Below are 20,225 nucleotides of genomic sequence, written 5' to 3' on the forward strand. Positions count from 1 at the left end.
GGTTCGTCTGAGGTCATAGGGGGATTTCTTATAGGTGTCCAGATTAGTGTTCCGCTCTTTAAAGCAGCAGCTCTAGCCTTTAGCTCGATGCGGATGTTGCCTATGATCCATGGCTTCTGGTTGGGATATGTACATACAGTCACTATGGGGACGACGTCGTTGATGCACTTATTGATGAAGCCGATGACTGAGGTGGTATACTTCTCAATGCCATTTGATGAATCCTGGAATATATTCCAGTCAGTGCTAGCAAAACAGTCCTGTAGCGTAGCATCCACGTCGTCTGACCACGTCCGTATTGAGCGAGTCACTGTTACGTCCTGCTTGTAAGCAGGAATCAGGAGGATAGAATTATGGCCAGATTTGCCAAATGAAGGGCGGGGGAGAGCTTTGCATGCATCTCTGTGTGTGGAGTAAAGGTGGTCTGGAGTTTTTTTTCCTCTGGTTAAACATGTAACATGCTGGTAAAAATTTGGTAAAACTGATTTAAGTTTGCCTGCATTAAAGTCTCCGGCCACTAGGAGCGCCGCTTCTGGGTGAGAAATGTCTTGTTTGCCTATGGCCTTACAGAGTTGGAGGAGTGCAGTCTTAGTGCCAGCATCGGTCTGTGGTGGTAAATAGACTGATACGAACAATTTAGATGAGAACTCTTTTGGTAGATAGTGTAGCCTACAGCTTATCATAAGGTACTCTATCTCAGGTGAGCAATACATTTACATTTACATTTAAGTCATTTAGCAGACGCTCTTATCCAGAGCGACTTACAAATTGGTGCATACACCTTATGACAACCAGTGGAACAGCCACTTGCATCTAAATCTTGTTGGGGGGGGTGAGAAGGGGGGTGAGAAGGATTACTTACCCTTACTTACCCTATCCTAGGTATTCCTTGAAGAGGTGGGGTTTCAGGTGTCTCCGGAAGGTGGTGATTGACTCCGCTGTCCTGGCGTCGTGAGGGAGTTTGTTCCACCATTGGGGGGCCAGAGCAGCGAACAGTTTTGACTGGGCTGAGCGGGAACTGTACTTCCTCAGTGGTAGGGAGGCGAGCAGGCCAGAGGTGGATGAACGCAGTGCCCTTGTTTGGGTGTAGGGCCTGATCAGATACCTCAATACCTTGAGACTTCTTTAATATCAGACATTGCGCACCAGCTGTTATTGACAAGAAGACACACACCCCCACCCCTCGTCTTACCAGACGTAGCTTCTCTGTTCTGCCGGTGCATTGAAAATCCCTCCAGCTCTATATTATCTGTGTCGTCTTTCAGCCATGACTCAGTGAAACATAAGATATTATTGTTCTTGATGTCCCGTTGGTAGGATAATCATAATCGTAGGTCATCAGTTTTGTTTTCCAATGATTGCATGTCAGCAAGTAGAATTGATGGTAGTGGGAGTTTACTCGCTCGGTCAATATTCAGCAGATTTTTTTACCATGTGTATCAACTACATGCCAACATAGATGGAATCTCAGGAAATTAGCTTAAAAAGTGCAATATTTTCTCACAGTTCCATGGGAAAATGTGTATAATTGTTGGAACAATTTGTCTCATCATTGATACATTTGTAGAATTGCAGGAAATTGGCTTAAAAATTCAGAAATTTCTCTAAACCACCAAGATGGAGGCTTCAAACATGATCTCTCAAATCCAGCCCTGCCATGCCCCTTTTTTAAAATCTTTTTCTTTTACCCCCCTTTTCACCCCAATTTCATGTTTGCGATCTTGTCTCATCGCTGCAAGTCCCCAACGGGCTCGGGAGTGGCAAAGGTCGAGTCATGCGTCCTCAGAAACATGACCAAACCCCAGGCTGCAGTGACGCCGCAACACTGCAATGCAGTGCCTTAGACTGCTGCTTCACTCGGGAGGCCCCTAAGCCCCTTTTTGATCCAGAAAGAAACCCTGTCATCTCATCAATAGGGAGGAAACAGTCCGATGTATCAAATAGATGACCAAGTACCAATCATTAATACTATTATACTTTCTCTTAGCCTGTTCTATCTTAAAGCATTTTGCCCATTAACCATTTCTTAAGGTTTGCCTTAAAACTCCCTAGCATAAGGTTGAATTTTAGTTGGTTGGTGCACCATTCCATTCCTCAGCACAAGTGTTAAGGAAATAGCTTTTTCCAGCCATGCTCCATAAAATAACCAGACAGATAACTCGGCGATGTCGGTGCCCCAAATGCGGTAGTCCGGCCTTGCTTCCCAATGACCTTCAGAGTAATGAGTTCACCTGTAGTGTTGGTCCAGATCATATCCAACGTTTTACTTGCATGTAGCAATTATTAACAAAGATAAAATCAGAATTCACACCAGTTCTCTTATCTAAAATTGCACTTCATTTGTGTCCTAGGGTACTTTCCCACCTTCTGAAGGAAGCAATGTAAGGGTGAAAGTTCTAAATCTTTTAGAAATTTAGGCAATGATTAACCTAAGGTGTTATGAAGACGACTGAAAGAAAAACTATAAAAAGTTCAACTGAGACATTGATTTTATTGCCAAATGAAGATTCAAGACTCATGAGGTAGGTGCATGTTAAAGTAAGTTCACTGATCTGAATAGTACTATTTTAATACAATTGGAAGGCAATGTTTTTTTTTACATTTTATTGCAAGAACATCAGCTATTTTTTGTTTGATCGCATAGTCAATAACATTTTCCTGAAGATCATGAACTCATGCCAGTTCGGTCTTTGCATTTTCTGACAGGTGTAAAGATGGGAGATGCTGAGGACGACATTGCTGTAGTCGGTATTGGCTGCAATTTCCCAGGAGGTAAAACTTTACATTTATGGATAAAAAATTTGATCATATTACTCCAGTGCTAGCCTCTCTACACTGGCTTCCTGTCAAAGCAAGGGCTGATTTCAAGGTTTTACTGCTAACCTTCAAAGCATTACATGGGCTTGCCCCTACCTACCTCTCTGATTTGGTCCTGCCGTACATACCTACACGTACGCTACGGTCACAAGACGCAGGCCTCCTAATTGTCCCTAGAATTTCTAAGCAAACAGCTGGAGGCAGGGCTTTCTCCTATAGAGCTCCATTTTTATGGAACGGTCTGCCTACCCATGTCAGAGACGCAAACTCGGTCTCAACCTTTAAGTCTTTACTGAAGACTCATCTCTTCAGTGGGTCATATGATTGAGTGTAGTCTGGCCCAGGAGTGGGAGGGTGAACGGAAAGGCTCTGGAGCAACGAACCGCCCTTGCTGTCTCTGCCCCAGGACTACCTGACATGAAGGCTCCTTGCTGTCCCCAGTCCACCTGACTGTGCTGCTGCTCCAGTTTCAACTGTTCTGCCTTATTATTATTCGACCATGCTGGTCATTTATGAACATTTGAACATCTTGGTCATGTTCTGTTATAATCTCTACCCGGCACAGCCAGAAGAGGACTGGCCACCCCACATAGCCCGGTTCCTCTCTAGGTTTCTTCCTAGGTTTTGGCCTTTCTAGGGAGTTTTTCCTAGCCACCGTGCATTTACACCTGCATTGTTTGCTGTTTGGGGTTTTAGGCTGGGTTTCTGTACAGCACTTTGAGATATCAGCTGATGTACGAAGGGCTATATAAATGAATTTGATTTGATTTGATTTGATTTGATTCTGAAAAAACATCCAAATAATCTTGATGTGTTAAATCACTACAGGACATGCAATGTGATGCAGTCACCCCAGCTCACATATGGCATTGTCTGATTACTTAAAGTGGTTCCCTCTATTTCAATAGAGATTGATTTGACAAAAACAGGCAAAAATCTATTAATTTGAGACATCAAAGTGATAGTATGTAATTAGAATGTGTTAATGATTTGTTTTACTGTTTTGGTGTGCATGTTTACAACCAGTGGAGGGTAAATGTAAGTAAACGCAGTTTACCCACCTTTATTAATTGCGTAACATTTTACAGATGTAGGATCTTAATTTGAGCCAGTTTGCTACAGCAGGAAAATAATCCTGCAGCAACAGGAAATGTGAATTATTACGTGGATTATATAGTCAAACATTTCAAAATTGAAATGACACACTTTAGAAGTTTACAAATACACTACAAGTTTCACAACACTACAATTCTCACAACATAATAGTGATTAAATTAAGATCCTACATGTGTACCCACATGTTGTGGAAAAATGCATTGATGGTATTGGTGTGTTTTTTAGGTGTGACCGGCGAGTTTACCAACCGATCACTATTTACAATTATATCTGAATTGAATTTCATCTAAATTCTGTCCAAAATGTAAAGATTCCTTTTTTTTGCACATAAGAGAAACAAAAACACCATACAATAGAAAATGAGGTCGGGTGAAGCATTGTGCAGGGAGATGAGAGGGTTTGTGGAAGGGTCTTAACCCTTACCAAATATACAAGACACAACATGGGGACAAAACGGGGTAAAAGTAAATGCTGGGAATCTCTTGACTTTGGAACACTAACTTGTGCCAGCTGTCCACCCGGCTGCATCACTGGTGCAATAGTAATTATAACGTTAAATATGAATTTTTAAAAATGTTTAATTATTTATTTCACTTTTATTGAACCAGGTAGGCTAGTTGAGAACAAGTTCTCATTTGCAACTGCGACCTGGCCAAGATAAAGCATAGCAGTGTGAGCAGACAACGCAGAGTTACACATGGAGTAAACAATTAACAAGTCAATAACACAATAGGAAGAAAAAAAAAGGGGAGTCTATATACATTGTGTGCAAAAGGCATGAGGAGGTAGGCGAATAATTACAATTTTGCAGATTAACACTGGAGTGATAAATGATCAGATGGTCATGTACAGGTAGAGATATTGGTGTGCAAAAGAGCAGAAAAGTAAATAAATAAAAACAGTATGGGGATGAGGTAGGTAAAAATGGGTGGGCTATTTGCCGATAGACTATGTACAGCTGCAGCGATCGGTTAGCTGCTCAGATAGCAGATGTTTGAAGTTGGTGAGGGAGATAAAAGTCTCCAACTTCAGCAATTTTTGCAATTCGTTCCAGTCACAGGCAGCAGAGAACTGGAACGAAAGGCGGCCAAATGAGGTGTTGGCTTTAGGGATGATAACTATCATGATATTTACTTTCCAACTTTGAATTAAACATTTATGTGTCTGTACAGGAGAGGGGCTTGACAGTTTCTGGAAGGTTCTATTGGAGGGGAAGAACTGTGCAGTGCCAATCCCAACTGAGAGATTTGACTGTTCCCAGTGGTATGACCCTGATGACAACAAAGTGGGGAAATCGCGCACAGCGAAGGCTGCACTTATTGATGGGTATGCATTTTTGCCTTGTTCCTTGCATTCAATAAATAAGAAATCATTTTCCATTAACTAGGCAAGTCAGTTAAGAACAAATTCTTATTTACAATAACGGCCTACCCCGGCCAAACCCTAATGACGCTGGGCCAATTCTGCGCCGCACTATGGGACTCCCAATCACAGCCGGTTGTGATACAGCCTAGAATCAAACCCGGGTCTCTAGTGACACCTCTAACACTGAGATGCAGTGCCTTAGACCACTGCGCCATCTGGGAGCTCTTAAAATAATTCATGCTTAACTGTAGCAAAAATCATTACAAAAAGGGCATTTGTCCCCAGGATCAACATTGAAACACAGTTCTAGCTACTCTTTCAATTTCCCCCAAAACATCAGTTATAAGATAAGGCATTAAAAATGTCAAATACATTTTTTTAAATGATGGCCTAATTTGTAGAGCAGAATTTGAAAATGCCTGTTTGGATTTGATTAATCAAAATCTATAATAAAACAGGTTCATGTGCAGCAACCCCACATGTAAAAAGGTTGACATTTGGATATTACATCATATTGAGTCGTATCTATTTATTATGACAATTGACATACTTGGTATTAAGATAACGCATCATCCTAGATACCATTTCTTGCCGTTGTGCCCATGAGCAAGCAACTTAACACCCTATAATTAAAGTTTTAATGTCACATGCTCAAGTACAGTGAAATGTCTTTCTTGTAAGCTTCAAACTCAACATCGCAGTAATCAATATCAATGTAGCACTAAAAATAACATAAGGTAGAACGAAAACACACGAGAAATAAGAAATAAGAAGAACAGGAGAAAGTAAGAAGCCTTATACAGGGGCAGTTCCAATACCATACTTACAATGTGCAGGCATACTGGAGTGATAGAGGTAGATATAGTGTTTTCAGAGAATATTCACACCCCTTGACTTTTTCCACATGTTGTTGTGTTACAGCCTGACTTTAAAATGGATTCAATGTTTTGGCACTGGACTACACACAATACCCCATAATGTCAAAGTGGAATTATGTTTTTCAAAATGTTACCTAATTAAAAATGAAAAGATTAAATGTCTTGAGACAATAAGTATTTTTGTTATGGCAAGCCTAAATAAGTTCATGAGTAAAAATGTGATTAATAAGTCACTTAAGTTGCAGTGTTTAACCTGATTTGTGAATGACTACCTCATATCTGTACCCCACACATAAGGTCCCTCAGTCAAGCAGTGAATTTAAAAAAAAAGATTAAACCACAAAGACCAGGGACGTTTTCCAATGCCTTGCAAAGAAGGGCACAAAGAAGGACAATGTAAAGATTCCTTTTTTTGCACATAAGAGAAACACAAACACCATACAATAGAAAATGAGGTCGGGTGAAGATGTGGTAGTGTTAAAAAAAATGTTTTTTTTTAAAGCAGACTTTGAATATCCCTTTGAGCATGGTGGTTATTCATTGCACTTTGGATGGTGTATCAATACACACAGTCACTACAAAGATACAGGCATCCATCCGAACTCAGTTGCCGGACAGGAAGGAAACCACTCAGGGATTTCACCATGAGGCTAATGCTGACTTTCAAACAGTTACAGAGATAAATGGATGTGAAAGGAGAAAACCGAGGATGGATCAACAACATTGTAGTTACTCCACAATACTAACCTAATTGACAGAGTAAAAAGAAGGACGCCTGTACAGAATACAAATATTCTTAAACATGCATCCTGTTTGCAACAAGGCACTAAAGTAATACTGCAAACAACGTGGCTAAGCAATTCACTCTTTGTCCTGGTACAAATCCAATACAACACATTACTGAGTACTATCCATATTTTCATACATAGCGGTGGCTGAATCATGTTATGGGTTTGTTTGAAATTGTTAAAGACTGGGGAGTTTTTCAGGATAGAATATAAACGAAATGGAGCTAAACACAGGCAGAATCCTAGAGGAAAACCTACTTCAGTTTGCTTTCCAACAGACACTGGGAGATTAATTCACCTTCCAGTAGGACAATAACCTAAAGCACATGGCCAAATCTACACCGGAGTTGCTTACCAAGAAGACAGTGAATGTCCGGAAGTGGCAGAGTTACAGTTTTGACAAAAATCTACTTGAAAATCTATGGCAAAACCTGAAAATGGTTTTCTAGCTATGATCAACAACCAATTTGACAGAGTTTGAAGAATTTTTAAAAGACTAATGGACAAATATTACACAATCCAGGTGTGGAAAGCTCTTAGAGACTCACCCAGAAATACTCATATCTGTAATCACTGCCAAAGGTGTTTCTACAAAGTAATGACTCTAGGGATCATCATCGTCGGTAATCAGGCCTACCACCGTCGTGTCGTCAGCAAACATGATGATGGTGTTGCAGTCATGCGTGGCCACGTAGTCCTTGGTGAACAGGGAGTACAGGAGGGGACTAAGCACACACCCCTGTGGGGCCCAGTGTTGAGGGTCAGCGGAGGTGATGTTGCCTACCCTCACCACCTGGGGTTGGCCGATCACAAAGTCCAGGATCCAGTTGCAGAAGGTGTTGTTCAGTCCCAGGGGCCTACGTTAGGTGACGAGCTTGGAGGGGACAATAGCGTTGAACCCTAAACTGTAGTAACTGAACAGCATTCTCACATAGGTATTCCTTTTATCTACGTGGGTGAAGGCAGTGTGGAGTGCAATTGAGAATGCATCGTCTATCTGTTGGGGTGGTATGCAAATTGGAATGGGTCTAGGATGATGTAGTTGATGTGTGTCATAACCAGCCTTTCAAAGCACTTCATTATTACGGATGTGAGTTTTACCGGGTGGTAGTCATCGTGGCATTAAGCCTTAGAGATCTTGGAAACAGGAATGATGGTAGTAATTTTACAGACTGGGAGAGGTTGAAAATTACCATGAATGTGCCAGCCAGCTGATCTGCGCATGCTCTGAAAACACGCCCTGGAATATCGTCTGGATCCCTCACGCATGATACAGTGTTTTTATTGTTGAAGCCAGCATAAAATGTATTGAGTTCATCTGGAAGAGAGGCATCATTGAGCAGATCAGGGCTGGGTTTTTCTTAGTAATCCGTAATGGACTGTAGCCCCTGTCACATGCGGCGGGCGTCAGAGCCTGTGTAGTATGATTCCACTTCATTCCTATATTGTCCTTTTGCTCGTTTGATGACTCTGCAAAGGTCGTAGCAGGACATCTTGTACTTGTTCCTGTCTTCAGCCGTAGCATCAGGGTTGTCTGCGATAGCTCTGTGTCCGGTAGCCCTGTCATTTAGTTTAGCGCAAACCTTGGTGTTAATCCAGGGCTTTTGATTGGGGAAGCGGTTAGCTCGTCGATATTATCGGCGGAGTCTCTGAACATATTCCAATCAGCGCTAGCCAAGCAGTCCTGTAGCATAATCTCTGATTCTGGTGGCCATTTCTCATAGGAGCAAGTCACATAAAATGACTTGTTGTTTGAGCTTCTGCTTGTAAACAGGAAGCAGAAGTACGGAGTAATGATCTTATTTGCCGAATGGTGGACAAGGGAGGGCCTTGTATGCTTGCTTGTGGGTAGAGTAACAGTGGTCTAGGACTTTATCGGCCCTAGTGGCAAAGGAGACGTGTGGATGGAAGTTGGGCTTCACATGTCTTAATGATACGGAATAAAAATGGAAGAAATGCAGGCTTCGGATGTAAGTTTTCCCGCTTGTTTTAGCCTCGTACAGTTCGCTAAGTGCCAGCTTGTTGTATTTGTTGTCCTGAGGTGGAATGTATACAACAGTCACGATAACAGCTGAGAACTCCATAATTGCTGCAGTGGCACGGCACTGCAGCTGACTCAATGCTTCCAGCGCCTCAGGGTATTTATGTGTGTCTCGGGGTTTGGGTTGTGTTATGTTAGCATAAAGACACATTTCCATTCTCTGTAAATTCATAGACAATAAAATACATCTTATCTTATATGCTTACTAAGGGACCTTGACTTAATACATCTTTGGTTAGGAAATTATATTATCAGAAGTAGGTAGCAGTGGCTAGTCCCAAATATGTTAGCAATCTGTCACCAGAGACTTAAATCAAACTAACTTTACATTTCCAATAATTTTCGCAGGTTCAATCTGTTTGATCACAAGTTCTTTGGCATCACTGAAACAGAAGTGGAACAAATGGATCCCCAGCAAAAATACCTTCTTCAGTGTACATACAGGGCTCTAGAAAATGCTGGGATACCAATGGAGAAGGCCAGTGGGACCAGGACAGGGGTGTTTTTGGGTAAGGTGAACAATATTCTGTTCTCTTATGCAACTGGCATTTAGTCATTTTAAAAGTAAATCACACTCTTATAAGAAAGGGTTCCAAAAGGTTTCTTTGGCTGTCCCCATAGGAGAACCCTTTTTGGTTCCAGGTAGAACTCTATTCTCCTATGGGGACAGCCAAATAATGTCACGGGGTGCGTACTGGCTGCAGAGAGCGAAAACTGATTTACAACTGTGTCGTTCAATAAACATAAAAACCACCGTAAACAGAACAATCAATGAATGGGTCAAACAAAACCCGGTATCCACCAACATAACGTACAAAAGCACTACAAGAAACAATTCTGGACAAGGACATGGGGGAAACAGAGGGTTAAATACACAACATGTAATTGACGGAATTGAAATCAGGTGTTAGGGAAGACAAGGCAAAAGAAATGGAAAATAACAGGTGGATTGGCGATGGCTAGAAGGCCGGTGACATCGACCGCCGAACGCCACCCGAACCAGGAGAGGGACCGACTTCGGCGGAAGTCGTGACAAATAATCCTTTTAGGTTCTAGCATATTTTGTTTTATAAGAGTGTAGTTACAATAATTGTAATGTTTAGTATTGCTACTATGAACCACGGTCATTATATGCTCAATAATAACATTTGGAAGTAATATGTAATAGTAATTACACCAACACTACCATTCAAAAGCTTGGGGTCGCTTAGAAATGTCCTTGTTTTTGAAAGAAAAGCACATTTTTTGTCCATTAAAATAGCATCAAATTGATTACAAATACAGTGTAGACATTGTTAATGTTGTAAATTACTATTGTAGCTGGAAACGGCAGATTTTTTTATGGAATATCTACATAGTGGTAAATGCTCAGATGTGCCCCAGTGCACAACTGAGCCAGAGGACAAGTACATTAGAGTGTCTAGTTTGAGAAACAGACACCTCACAAGTCCTCAACTGGCAGCTTCATTAAATAGTACCCGCAAAACACCCGTCTCAATGTCAGCAGTGAAGAGGCGACTCCGTGATGCTGGCCTTGTAGGCAGAGTCTAGTGTCTGTGTTTTTTAGCCCACCTTAATCTTTTATTTTTATTGGCCAGTCTTAGATATGGCTTTTTCTTTGCAACTCTGCCTAGAAGGCCAGCATCCCGGAGTCGCCTCTTCACAGTTGATGTTGAGACTGGTGTTTTGCGGGTACTATTTAATGAAGCTGCCAGTTGAGGACTTGTGAGGCATCTGTTTCTCAAACTAGACACTCCAATGTACTTGTCCTCTTACTCAGTTGTGCACCGGTGCCTCCCACTCCTCTTTCTATTCTGGTTGGAGCCAGTTGGTGCTGTTCTGTGAAGAGAGTAGTACACAGCGTTGTACTAGATCTTCAGTTTCTTGGCAATTTCTCGCATGGAATAGCCTTCATTTCTCAGAACAAGAATAGACTGACGAGTTTCAGAAGAAAGTACTTTGTTTCTGGCCATTTTGAGCCTGAAAACGAACCCACAAATGCTGATTCTTCAGATACTCAACTAGTCTAAAGAAGGCCAGTTTTATTGCTTCTTTAATCAGATCAACAGTTTTCAGGTAACATAATTGCATAATGATCCATTAGCATTTTAAAATGATAAACTTGGATTAGCTAACACAACGTGCCATTGGAACACAGGAGTGATGGTTGCTGATAATGGGCCTCTGTACGCCTATGTAGATATTTCATTAAAAATATGCCATTTCCAGCTACAATAGTTATTTACAACATTAACAATGTCCACGCTGTATTTCTGATCAATTTGATGTTATTTTAATGGACAAAAAATGTGATTTTCTTTCAAAAACAAGGACATTTCTAAGTGACCCCACACTTTTGAAAGGTAGTGTGTATTTTCATACTTTTAAGACAAAATAATAATACTTTTTTAAAACGGATTGTTGTAAACAAAAAAACAAACATGCAAACACCAAAAGGCAACACTGCATTGTGTGACATGCACAAGCATTAACATACCACAGATCATTTGATGTTTCCATTTAGAAAAATATTCACATGTAATGTTATTCTCTTCAACTAGCTGTAACAAAGTATGTCTATTTTCATTGAAGGGCTAATGAACAGAGATTATGAACAATCTGCCGGAAGTGTCAACCCAAATATAATCAACCACTGCACCGGCACTGGACTAGCTATGAGTTTAGCCTCCAACCGAGTCTCCTACGTCTTCAACTTCACTGGACCCTCAATGTCCATTGACAGTGCCTGCTCTTCATCCCTTGTTGCACTTCATTTTGCTTGTCAAGCCATAAGACAAGGTTGGTAAAGGTGTCATATTTACATTGCACGTGCATGAAACCTTTTGTCAATAAAATGATACCTGACATAATTCAACACTAAAAGAACATGGTCGGTATCTCATTACAAATGATAAACCGGGGAGTTAGATGGTCCTAGATGCGCTGACTGTCTGAAACAGCATTTCAGCCGTGTGTAAATCAGACAATATACCACGGGTATGACTCAAACATAATTATTTACTATTATTTTTATGTTAGTAACCAGTTTATAGCAATAAGCCACTTTGGATTTGTTTTTATATATGGCCAATATACCACGGCTAAGGGCTATATTCAGGCACTCTGCGTTGCGTCGTGCATTAGAACAGCCCTTTGCCGTGCTATATTGGACATATACCACACCATCTCATGCCTTATTGCTTAAATATACCATAACCTCTTGGGCCTTGTTGCTTAAATATAATCTGGGGTATTTTATATGCTTTTTATCAGGTGATTGCGAGATGGCCCTTTGTGGTGGTGTCAGCTGTATCATACAACCACGAGTCTTTGTCGCTCTCAGCAAAGCAAAGATGATTTCCCCTGAAGGCACAAGCAAACCTTTCTCCAGCAGAGCGGATGGCTATGGCAGAGGAGAGGGCTGCGGGGTTATTCTGCTGAAGCCACTGAAACAAGTAAATATCTTGTGTTTAACTGTCACAAAATCGCTGTCAATGTTTCTGACAGGCTACACATGATATTTCACACTGATTATGTATTAATTACCCAGGCTCTCAAAGAAAATGACCATGTATGGGGCATCATAAGAAAAACTGCTGTAAACCAAGATGGCCGCACAGTCACTCCAATCACCAAGCCATCCATGGTCCAGCAAGAGGAGCTGCTCCGCAGAATCTATTCACAGTCTGACCTGTCCACTGTCCAGTACATAGAGGCTCATGGGACTGGAACTCCAGTGGGGGATCCCATAGAAGCAGGCAGTATCTCCAAAGTCATTGCCAAAGCCAGACCTCCAGGTTCAGAAACACTCCGCATCGGCTCTGTGAAAGGCAACATTGGACACACAGAATCTGCAGCTGGAGTGGCAGGTCTAATCAAGGTACTACTAATGATGAAGCATGAAACCATTGTCCCTTCACTGTTCTACTCTGAGGATAGTGCCAGTATAGACGCTAAAGCCTTAAATGTAAAGGTTCCCACTAAAGCAGAAAAGTGGGGAGATTCTGTTGAAAGGGTTGCAGGGATAAATAACTTTGGTTTTGGAGGAACAAATGCACATGTTATTGTCAAGCAACACAAGCAGTCACAGGTTTCTAGAAAGAGTGGTAGAAAATCACACAAGTATTTTGTCCTCTCTGCGAGTTCTGAAAAGTCTATCAGTATGATGATGGAGGACACAATTCAACAGATAGACAAAGACAACAAAGTTGATTTAGAAGCTCTTGCATACACATCTGCTTGCAGGAGAAGTCACTTAAAACACAAATACAAGAAGGCTTTCAGAACTTCCTCTCTGGTTGATCTAAAAGATCAACTCAAGTCTGCCCTGACTAAAACTCCCTACCCCTCATACTCAGATCCAAGGTTAGTATTTGTCTTTTGTGGTAATGGTGTGACCTACCAAGGTATGTGCAAGGAGCTCCTGAAACATGAGCCTGTGTTCAGAGAGAAGATCAGGGAGGTGGAGATGCTTTTCCAAAAGTTCAATAACATGAGTGTCTTAGAGAGACTTGAGAGTGAATCTGAGATTAAGGACTTTTCAAAACCAGATGTTATCCAGCCCCTCCTCTTTGCCATTCAGGTTGGCATTGCCAGTCTCTTCAAGCACTGGGGCATCAAACCAGATGCAATTCTTGGTCACTCTGTTGGAGAGGTTGCTGCTGCCCATTGCTCTGGTCTGCTGTCCCTTGAGGATGCAGTGAAGGTGATTTACTTCCGCAGTACTCTGCAGAGTAAGGTCACAGGAGGGAAAATGCTTGTGGTCAGTAACATGGCCGTGTCAGAGGTCTTGAACCTCCTTCCCTCCTACTTAAATAAGGTTTGCCTGGCTGCCTCCAACAGTCCACAGTCCTGCACCCTTGCAGGTGATGCTGATGCTATAGACAGTCTCCATCAAAAGCTAAGCAGTTCAGTCAAGAGTAAGAATCTGTTCCTCCATGTTCTGGATGTCCCTGCTGCATACCACAGCCAGATGATGGATCCCATCCTCTCTCAAATAGAGGACAGTATTGGTTATTTACAGGTGAATCATGTTGAGACAGAATTGTTCTCCACAGTGACAGGGAAGGAGGTAGAGCAGCCAGACTTCAGCACAGGCAAATACTGGGCCAGGAACATTCGAGAGCCTGTTTCATTTGAACAGGCAGTGAGATCAGCAACCAAAGACAAAAAGAACGTGGTCTTTGTAGAGATAGGCCCTAGAAGGGCTCTACAAAGGAACATCCAGGAGACTCTGGGAAATGACACCATAGTTATGTCCTCAGTGCAGCCAGAAAAAGATCATGAGACAATGCTGACCACTGTATCCAAACTGTTTGAGTCTGGGGTTCAGATCGACTGGGATCAATTCTACAGAGACTGTGAGGCATTACCAACACATTTCCCTGTGTATCAGTTTGATTCCACTCAGAGAGATGTTATCATTCCTGCATCAAAAATAAATACAGCAGGTACTCATCCTGTGCTAACTCAGACAGGAAGTGAGGGCAATAGCTTTAGCTGTGATCTGTTTTCTGACTCAGTATCTTACGTGCATGAGCATAAACACAATGGTGTTGCCATTGTCCCTGGCGCTTTCTATACTGAGTTGGGTTTGTCTGCTTTCATGTTAAGTGCCAAACCAAAAGTGCCACTCAACACACTGCAAATCAGCATCAACTTTCAAAGTCCATTTGTTTTCACCAAAAATGCACCAGAGATGAAAGTGCAACTTGAACCAGCAGAAGATGAGACGCATATTAAGATACATTCTTCCTCTTCAACCTATGCATCAGGCACAATAGTGTGCAAGCAAGAAAGACTAGTCGAAGAGCAGAACATTTCGCTAAGCTCTATCTACAAAAGGTGCAAGTCAGTGATGAGCTCGGAGGAGTTTTACAACATAGGTCATGGCGGGTTTCAGTACGGCAATGTTTTCCAGAACAAGGGTGATGTACACTATGGTGAAGAGCTTAAGGAGGCTTTTTCAGTTGTCACAGTTCCAGAGGAATTGCTGTCTCAGTTGCATGACTACTGTATTCACCCTGTAGTTCTAGACTTCCTGATGCAACTTGCTCCTGTTACAGTAGCACACGGATTCTCTTCCAGGCCTGGGTTTCCTGCCAAAATAGGCAGCTTGACAGTCTTTGAACCTCTGCAACCGGAAATGATTGTTTATGTGAGAGCAATTGATGTAGGAGTTGATCACTTTGAAGTATGTGGTTGCTTCACAGACAAAGAGGGAAGAATATTGGTTGAGCTTAAGCATGTGATGATCAAGTACCTTGGGAGCCATTCTCGTGTTGTTGAGGAATACTTCTTCCACAATGACTTCAGGGTTGTCTCTGAGGACATCAAGTCCTCTCAGGCACGAAAGGCCTTGGTCTTTTCTGACCAGGTAGGAGTTTCCAAAGCCATGCAGCCACACTTGAGCTCAATGTCTAAATACATTCCCTTTGCACATGCTAAGGAGTTCTTAAACCATGGATTTCCCACACTTCTGGCAAACCTTAATATCTCAGATATCAAGAAAAACTTTGAAGAGGTCTTGTTTATGTGGGGTGAGGAAGAACTCACTTCAGTCAAAACCGAGACTGTTCTGGAGAATATAGTAAACTGCTGTGAGATTTTCCGTCAACTAGTCCTGGAACTAAGGGCGAGTAATTTTCCAAACTCCATCAGAGTAATTACTTACCGATCAGCAGAGAACACAGTAGACCGCATCAGCCCAGGCTTTGCCCTCTCAGGCATGACTAGAGCATGTGCTGCAGAAATGGCAGATCTTTCCTTCCAGCTGATTGACATCAGCTCTGTCTCTACAGAGGACATCAAAGCTCTGTCTGAGGTCTTAAAGTCATACCCTTGCAGCAAATACCAGGAGTTGGTTGTGAAAGATGGGCTGATTTTTAAATCTGATATTGTGCATACTCCCATGGAAAGCATTGAGAGCTCTGGGGGAAGTATGTCTTCTTCAATGTCCGAGGCATGTATCTTTCAGACGGCTGACCCCTACAGAATGACTAGCTTGTCTGCCATTAGGTGTGAGGTCGAGAAAAAGGACATCCAGCAGAAGTCAGTTGAGATTCAGCTCAGTAAGATATCTGTTCATTCCTCAGACTACTTTCCTGTCAGTGTCTCTGATCTGCACTTTGGCAAGACAATTTACTGGAACAAACACACATCCCAGAACCATCAGCTTTTGGCCCTTGACTTCAGTGGCACTGTCACAGCTGTCGGGAAAGATGTGAGCAAACTGAAAGTGGGAGACCATGTTGTCTCATGCTACCCTGTTCTTACATCCTCTGCGATCATGGTTCCTGAAGAAGCATGCTACAAAACAAAGAGGCTCCCATTTCTAAAGGAGGCTCCATGTGTGTCCTACTTTGTGCTGGCATGGGAAATATTGTACAAAGCATTAACTAGAGTCAAAGAACAGAGAAGGTTGGGGATCATCTCCTCTGTTCCTGATTCTGGTCTGCTCAAGGTTTTAGCCCAAACAGCAAACAAATCAGGATGGAATGTCATTGTAGGGACACAGTGCAATGGGCTGTTTGTAAATGCTGATAAAATGGATGCATTTGTCCTCCTTCCGCCATTTGACGAATCTCTGTTGGCAAAAGCAGGCAATTTCCCTGGTGTTAGACACATTGTCATTGTCTGTGAATCCCAGTCCCAATGCTTGCTGGCACAGAGTGTTTTCCAAAATGTGAAGGATAGTGTTCGAATGCAAACTCTTCAAATGTCCAGCATCATACAAAGGGGATCACTCATTGCCCAGAAGCCACACATTTATCGTTGGCTCAAGTCCATGCATTTGGACAGGAAGTCATTTGTTCTAGAACACTCTACCTTTCAAAGGTTGACATCAGGAAGCATCGACTTCTTGCCTGTTGAGGAGTCTGAATCGTATTTTAGCTCAAAGACCGTGCCTGTTGTGGCACTAGGTAAAGATGATTCCAGAGGCACACTGTCCAAAATTCCTTTGTTGCCTAAACCAAATCAGCTTTTCCAAAAGAATTCTATGTACATTGTCACAGGTGGCCTCACTGGGCTGGGATTTGAAACTGTGAAATTCATCTCTCAGAAAGGTGGAGAGTACATTGTCATACTCTCCAGAAGTAGCCCCACACCTGACATACAGCAGGAGATCTGCAATCTGGAGAAGCAATACGGTGCCCATATCATATGTATGGGATGTGATGTCTCGGTCTCTGAGCATGTGCTCAGAGCGATTGGTCTCATTGGCAAGAAGTTTCCCTCTTGTCCAATCAGAGGAGTGTTCCACAGTGCAGTTGTCCTGCACGATGGCCTGATTGAATCCCTTGACAAGTCTCTGTATGAGAAAGTCCTGAAGCCCAAAGTTAATGGGGCTTTGAATCTACACCATGCCACGAAACACTGCAAATTGGATTACTTTGTGTGCTACTCCTCTGTTGCAGCGTTCATTGGCAATGTCTCACAAACAAACTATGCAGCAGCCAATTCATTCCTGGACCTATTCTGTCATTATAGACGGAATATTGGACTAGCTGGGCAATCCATCAACTGGGGGCCTTTGAACCTTGGTCTCTTGTTGAACAAGGATCATTTCCAAAGGTTTCTTGAGGCAAAGGGATTGATGGTGATGGATGTTACAGAGATTCGCGAAAGTCTGGAACAATGCCTCCAGCTAAACAAACCTCAACAGGCTATATGCAAGTTCAACTTCAAAAACATGAAGTACAATGTAATGTCTCAAAATGCCTCATTGACCATGCGTATGACTGCATTAGTGGAAGAGGCAATGCAAAAAGACAAATTGAAAGAGTCCCGGTCTGGACATAATGCAGCTTCCTCCTCCCCAAGTGGTTATATCAGATCTGTACTCAGTGAAACAATTGGTGTTGACAAGAATGAGTTGAATGACGATTCTCCTCTCTCTGCCTTAGGCATTGACTCAATGTTAGCCATGACTTTGCAGAACCTCATCTTTCAGGAGAGGGGTGTGAATGTGCCACTGGTTCAATTGCTGGACCCAAACAGCACACTGTCGACATTGATTTCACACCTGATGGAAGGCACTGAGGGTGAATCGCAGAATGATGACCAGAAAGAGGGCATGATGGATGACATGTTCACAAGACTATAGAGATTTCAAAAGCTGAATATTGAAAATAAAGATGTAGATATCAGATTTTCCCATTATATTTGCATGTTTGATCAGATAACATTTAGAAACATTACACATATCATGAAAACAATACTAGCACAAGACTGTAATTACCTTTGGCATGACCTGGTCCTCACATAACATTGTAACAAAGGTACATATGTTGTTAATTATCACTAAATTGAATAATATTTGTTGAAGATATTATGCAATGTTTTGCTAGTATCACAAAATATCTTTTTCTTTCAATTTTAGAATGTGTTTTTTTATGTTTATAAGTTTGGATCATGTTGTATTCTTATATTAATCTTGACCAAATGTGCTAATGTGTACTGTATTTCATTGTATTATTGTAAAATGTCAAATAAAATTGTATTTCCAATGAACCAGTCACTTGAACTTTAATTCATTAAAAAAATGGTATTATTATTTTTATTATATTCATCCCCTGGAAATTCTATTTTTTGTGTGCTCAATTTCCTGCTTTTGGATCAAACACTATTCAAAATGGTATATCTGGGAGGGGGCACAATCATGTAATAACAATGTTATAGGCCTGACCTTTGTCATACTGTAGATATCTTTAAGTAGTCTGACAGAATGTTTTACATAAATCATCTGAAGTTTTTCGTTAAAGTGGCAATCTGGGATTGGTAGGCCACATCAACTGTTTGACTTTTAAAAAATTGCTATTGATTCTTAAAGAATACTTATAAATGCCTCATGAGCTTCGTTCAATTGGCTTACCAAATCCGAACCCCAAATATATGCTTGTTTTACTCATTTATTAGTAAACAATGCAAGCAAACACTATAGCTTCAAAACATTGTTAAAACAATCATTTGTATGAATTTGAGGGTGGCCAGCACCATCCCTTAGCTTTTTACCAACAAGTGACGGGGTTGAAACAAAAACCGTTCTTTGGGAATTGTTTTTAAATCCCAGATTGCCCCTTTAAACGAAAGAAATGTGTTAATTGTGTTATTTAGTGTGCCTATAATGTGTATGAGAGGCCTATATTGAAACTACATCCATGTTGCCCCATAGTTTAAGAGGTGTTATACTTTCATGTATCTTATTATATAATGACGTATTATTTAGTGGAATCTATTATAGATGACTCGTGGGCTTCAATTCAGTGATGGCAAGCACTTGTTATCCACAAGCAAACTATACTTGCCCCAATGAATAGATTGCCAAAACACGTTGCTGGAAATAATTATTGGGCCTGCAAACTCCAGTTCACCGTCATAATTGAATCACATACTTTGTAGCCATGAATGAGTTACTCTTCTCATTAATATTCCTGTTCAGAATATTATGACCCTACCATCTTCCATGGCATTTGGCTGGGCTTAGTACAGACGCATCAAGATGCGCTGGCGCCGTGAGTATATTCTCCTTGATTTCTATTAGCGGCTGATGTCTTATGATAAGAGTATATAGTAAAATATTATCACAACGATATCTCTACCTGTACATGACCATCTGATCATTTATCACTGCATTGTTAATCTGCAAAATTGTAATTATTCGCCTACCTCCTCATACCTTTTGCACACATTGTATATAGACTCACCTTTTTTTCTACTGTGTTATTGACTTGTTAATTGTTTACTCCATGTGTAACTCTGTGTTGTCTGTTCACACTGCTATGCTTTATCTTGGCCAGGTCTCAGTTGCAAATGAGAACTTGTTCTCAACTAGCCTACCTGGTTAAATAAAGGTGAAAAAAATAATAATAATTATATATAACTGACATAACCTCTGAAACAGGGACATCTCTTGACTAAAGGCCTACTCATAGAAATGACAAATTTATCCTTGTCCCGAAAGGTTTGAGAAACAAAACATAGCATGTTCTTTTGCATATTCAAATCGTGAAACCGGATAAATTAATATACATAATTTATTAATTATGAGTGTCTAATCAATGTAATAAATCAGTGTATGAAGATTTAAGACAACATGCTATGTAGGCCAATATTTGTCCACTTTAGCTAGTTGTCATGAGGATGATAATGATGAGGATAATAATAATAATTATTATTATTATGGTTAGTCCGACTCTAGTCTATCTAGGAATAGCCAAC

The 20,225-nt window shown here is 41.3% G+C and overlaps 1 protein-coding gene across 1 annotated transcript; it reads left to right on the top strand.

The window, feature by feature from the left end:
* Window positions 1–2,443: 2,443 nt before the first annotated feature.
* Window positions 2,444–18,514, top strand: LOC118371972 (uncharacterized). Its single transcript, XM_035757668.1, has 7 exons — window positions 2,444–2,522; window positions 2,707–2,772; window positions 5,106–5,259; window positions 9,354–9,514; window positions 11,598–11,804; window positions 12,279–12,460; window positions 12,556–18,514. The coding sequence occupies exons 2-7, from the start codon at window positions 2,715–2,717 to the stop codon at window positions 18,109–18,111; spliced, it is 6,318 nt and encodes a 2,105-aa protein (XP_035613561.1). The 5' UTR covers window positions 2,444–2,522; window positions 2,707–2,714; the 3' UTR covers window positions 18,112–18,514.
* The last annotated feature ends 1,711 nt before the right edge of the window (window positions 18,515–20,225 follow it).

Source organism: Oncorhynchus keta, chromosome 4 (genome assembly GCF_023373465.1).
Source record: "Oncorhynchus keta strain PuntledgeMale-10-30-2019 chromosome 4, Oket_V2, whole genome shotgun sequence".
NCBI lineage: Eukaryota > Metazoa > Chordata > Actinopteri > Salmoniformes > Salmonidae > Oncorhynchus > Oncorhynchus keta.

Excerpts from the sequence above, each read along its gene's own strand:
- LOC118371972 (XM_035757668.1), top strand. The coding sequence starts at position 2,715 with ATGGGAGATGCTGAGGACGACATTGCTGTAGTCGGTATTGGCTGCAAT. Across the intron at positions 5,260-9,353 it reads AAGGCTGCACTTATTGATGG|GTTCAATCTGTTTGATCACA; the intron begins GTATGCATTTTT and ends TAATTTTCGCAG. Across the intron at positions 11,805-12,278 it reads TTGTCAAGCCATAAGACAAG|GTGATTGCGAGATGGCCCTT; the intron begins GTTGGTAAAGGT and ends GCTTTTTATCAG.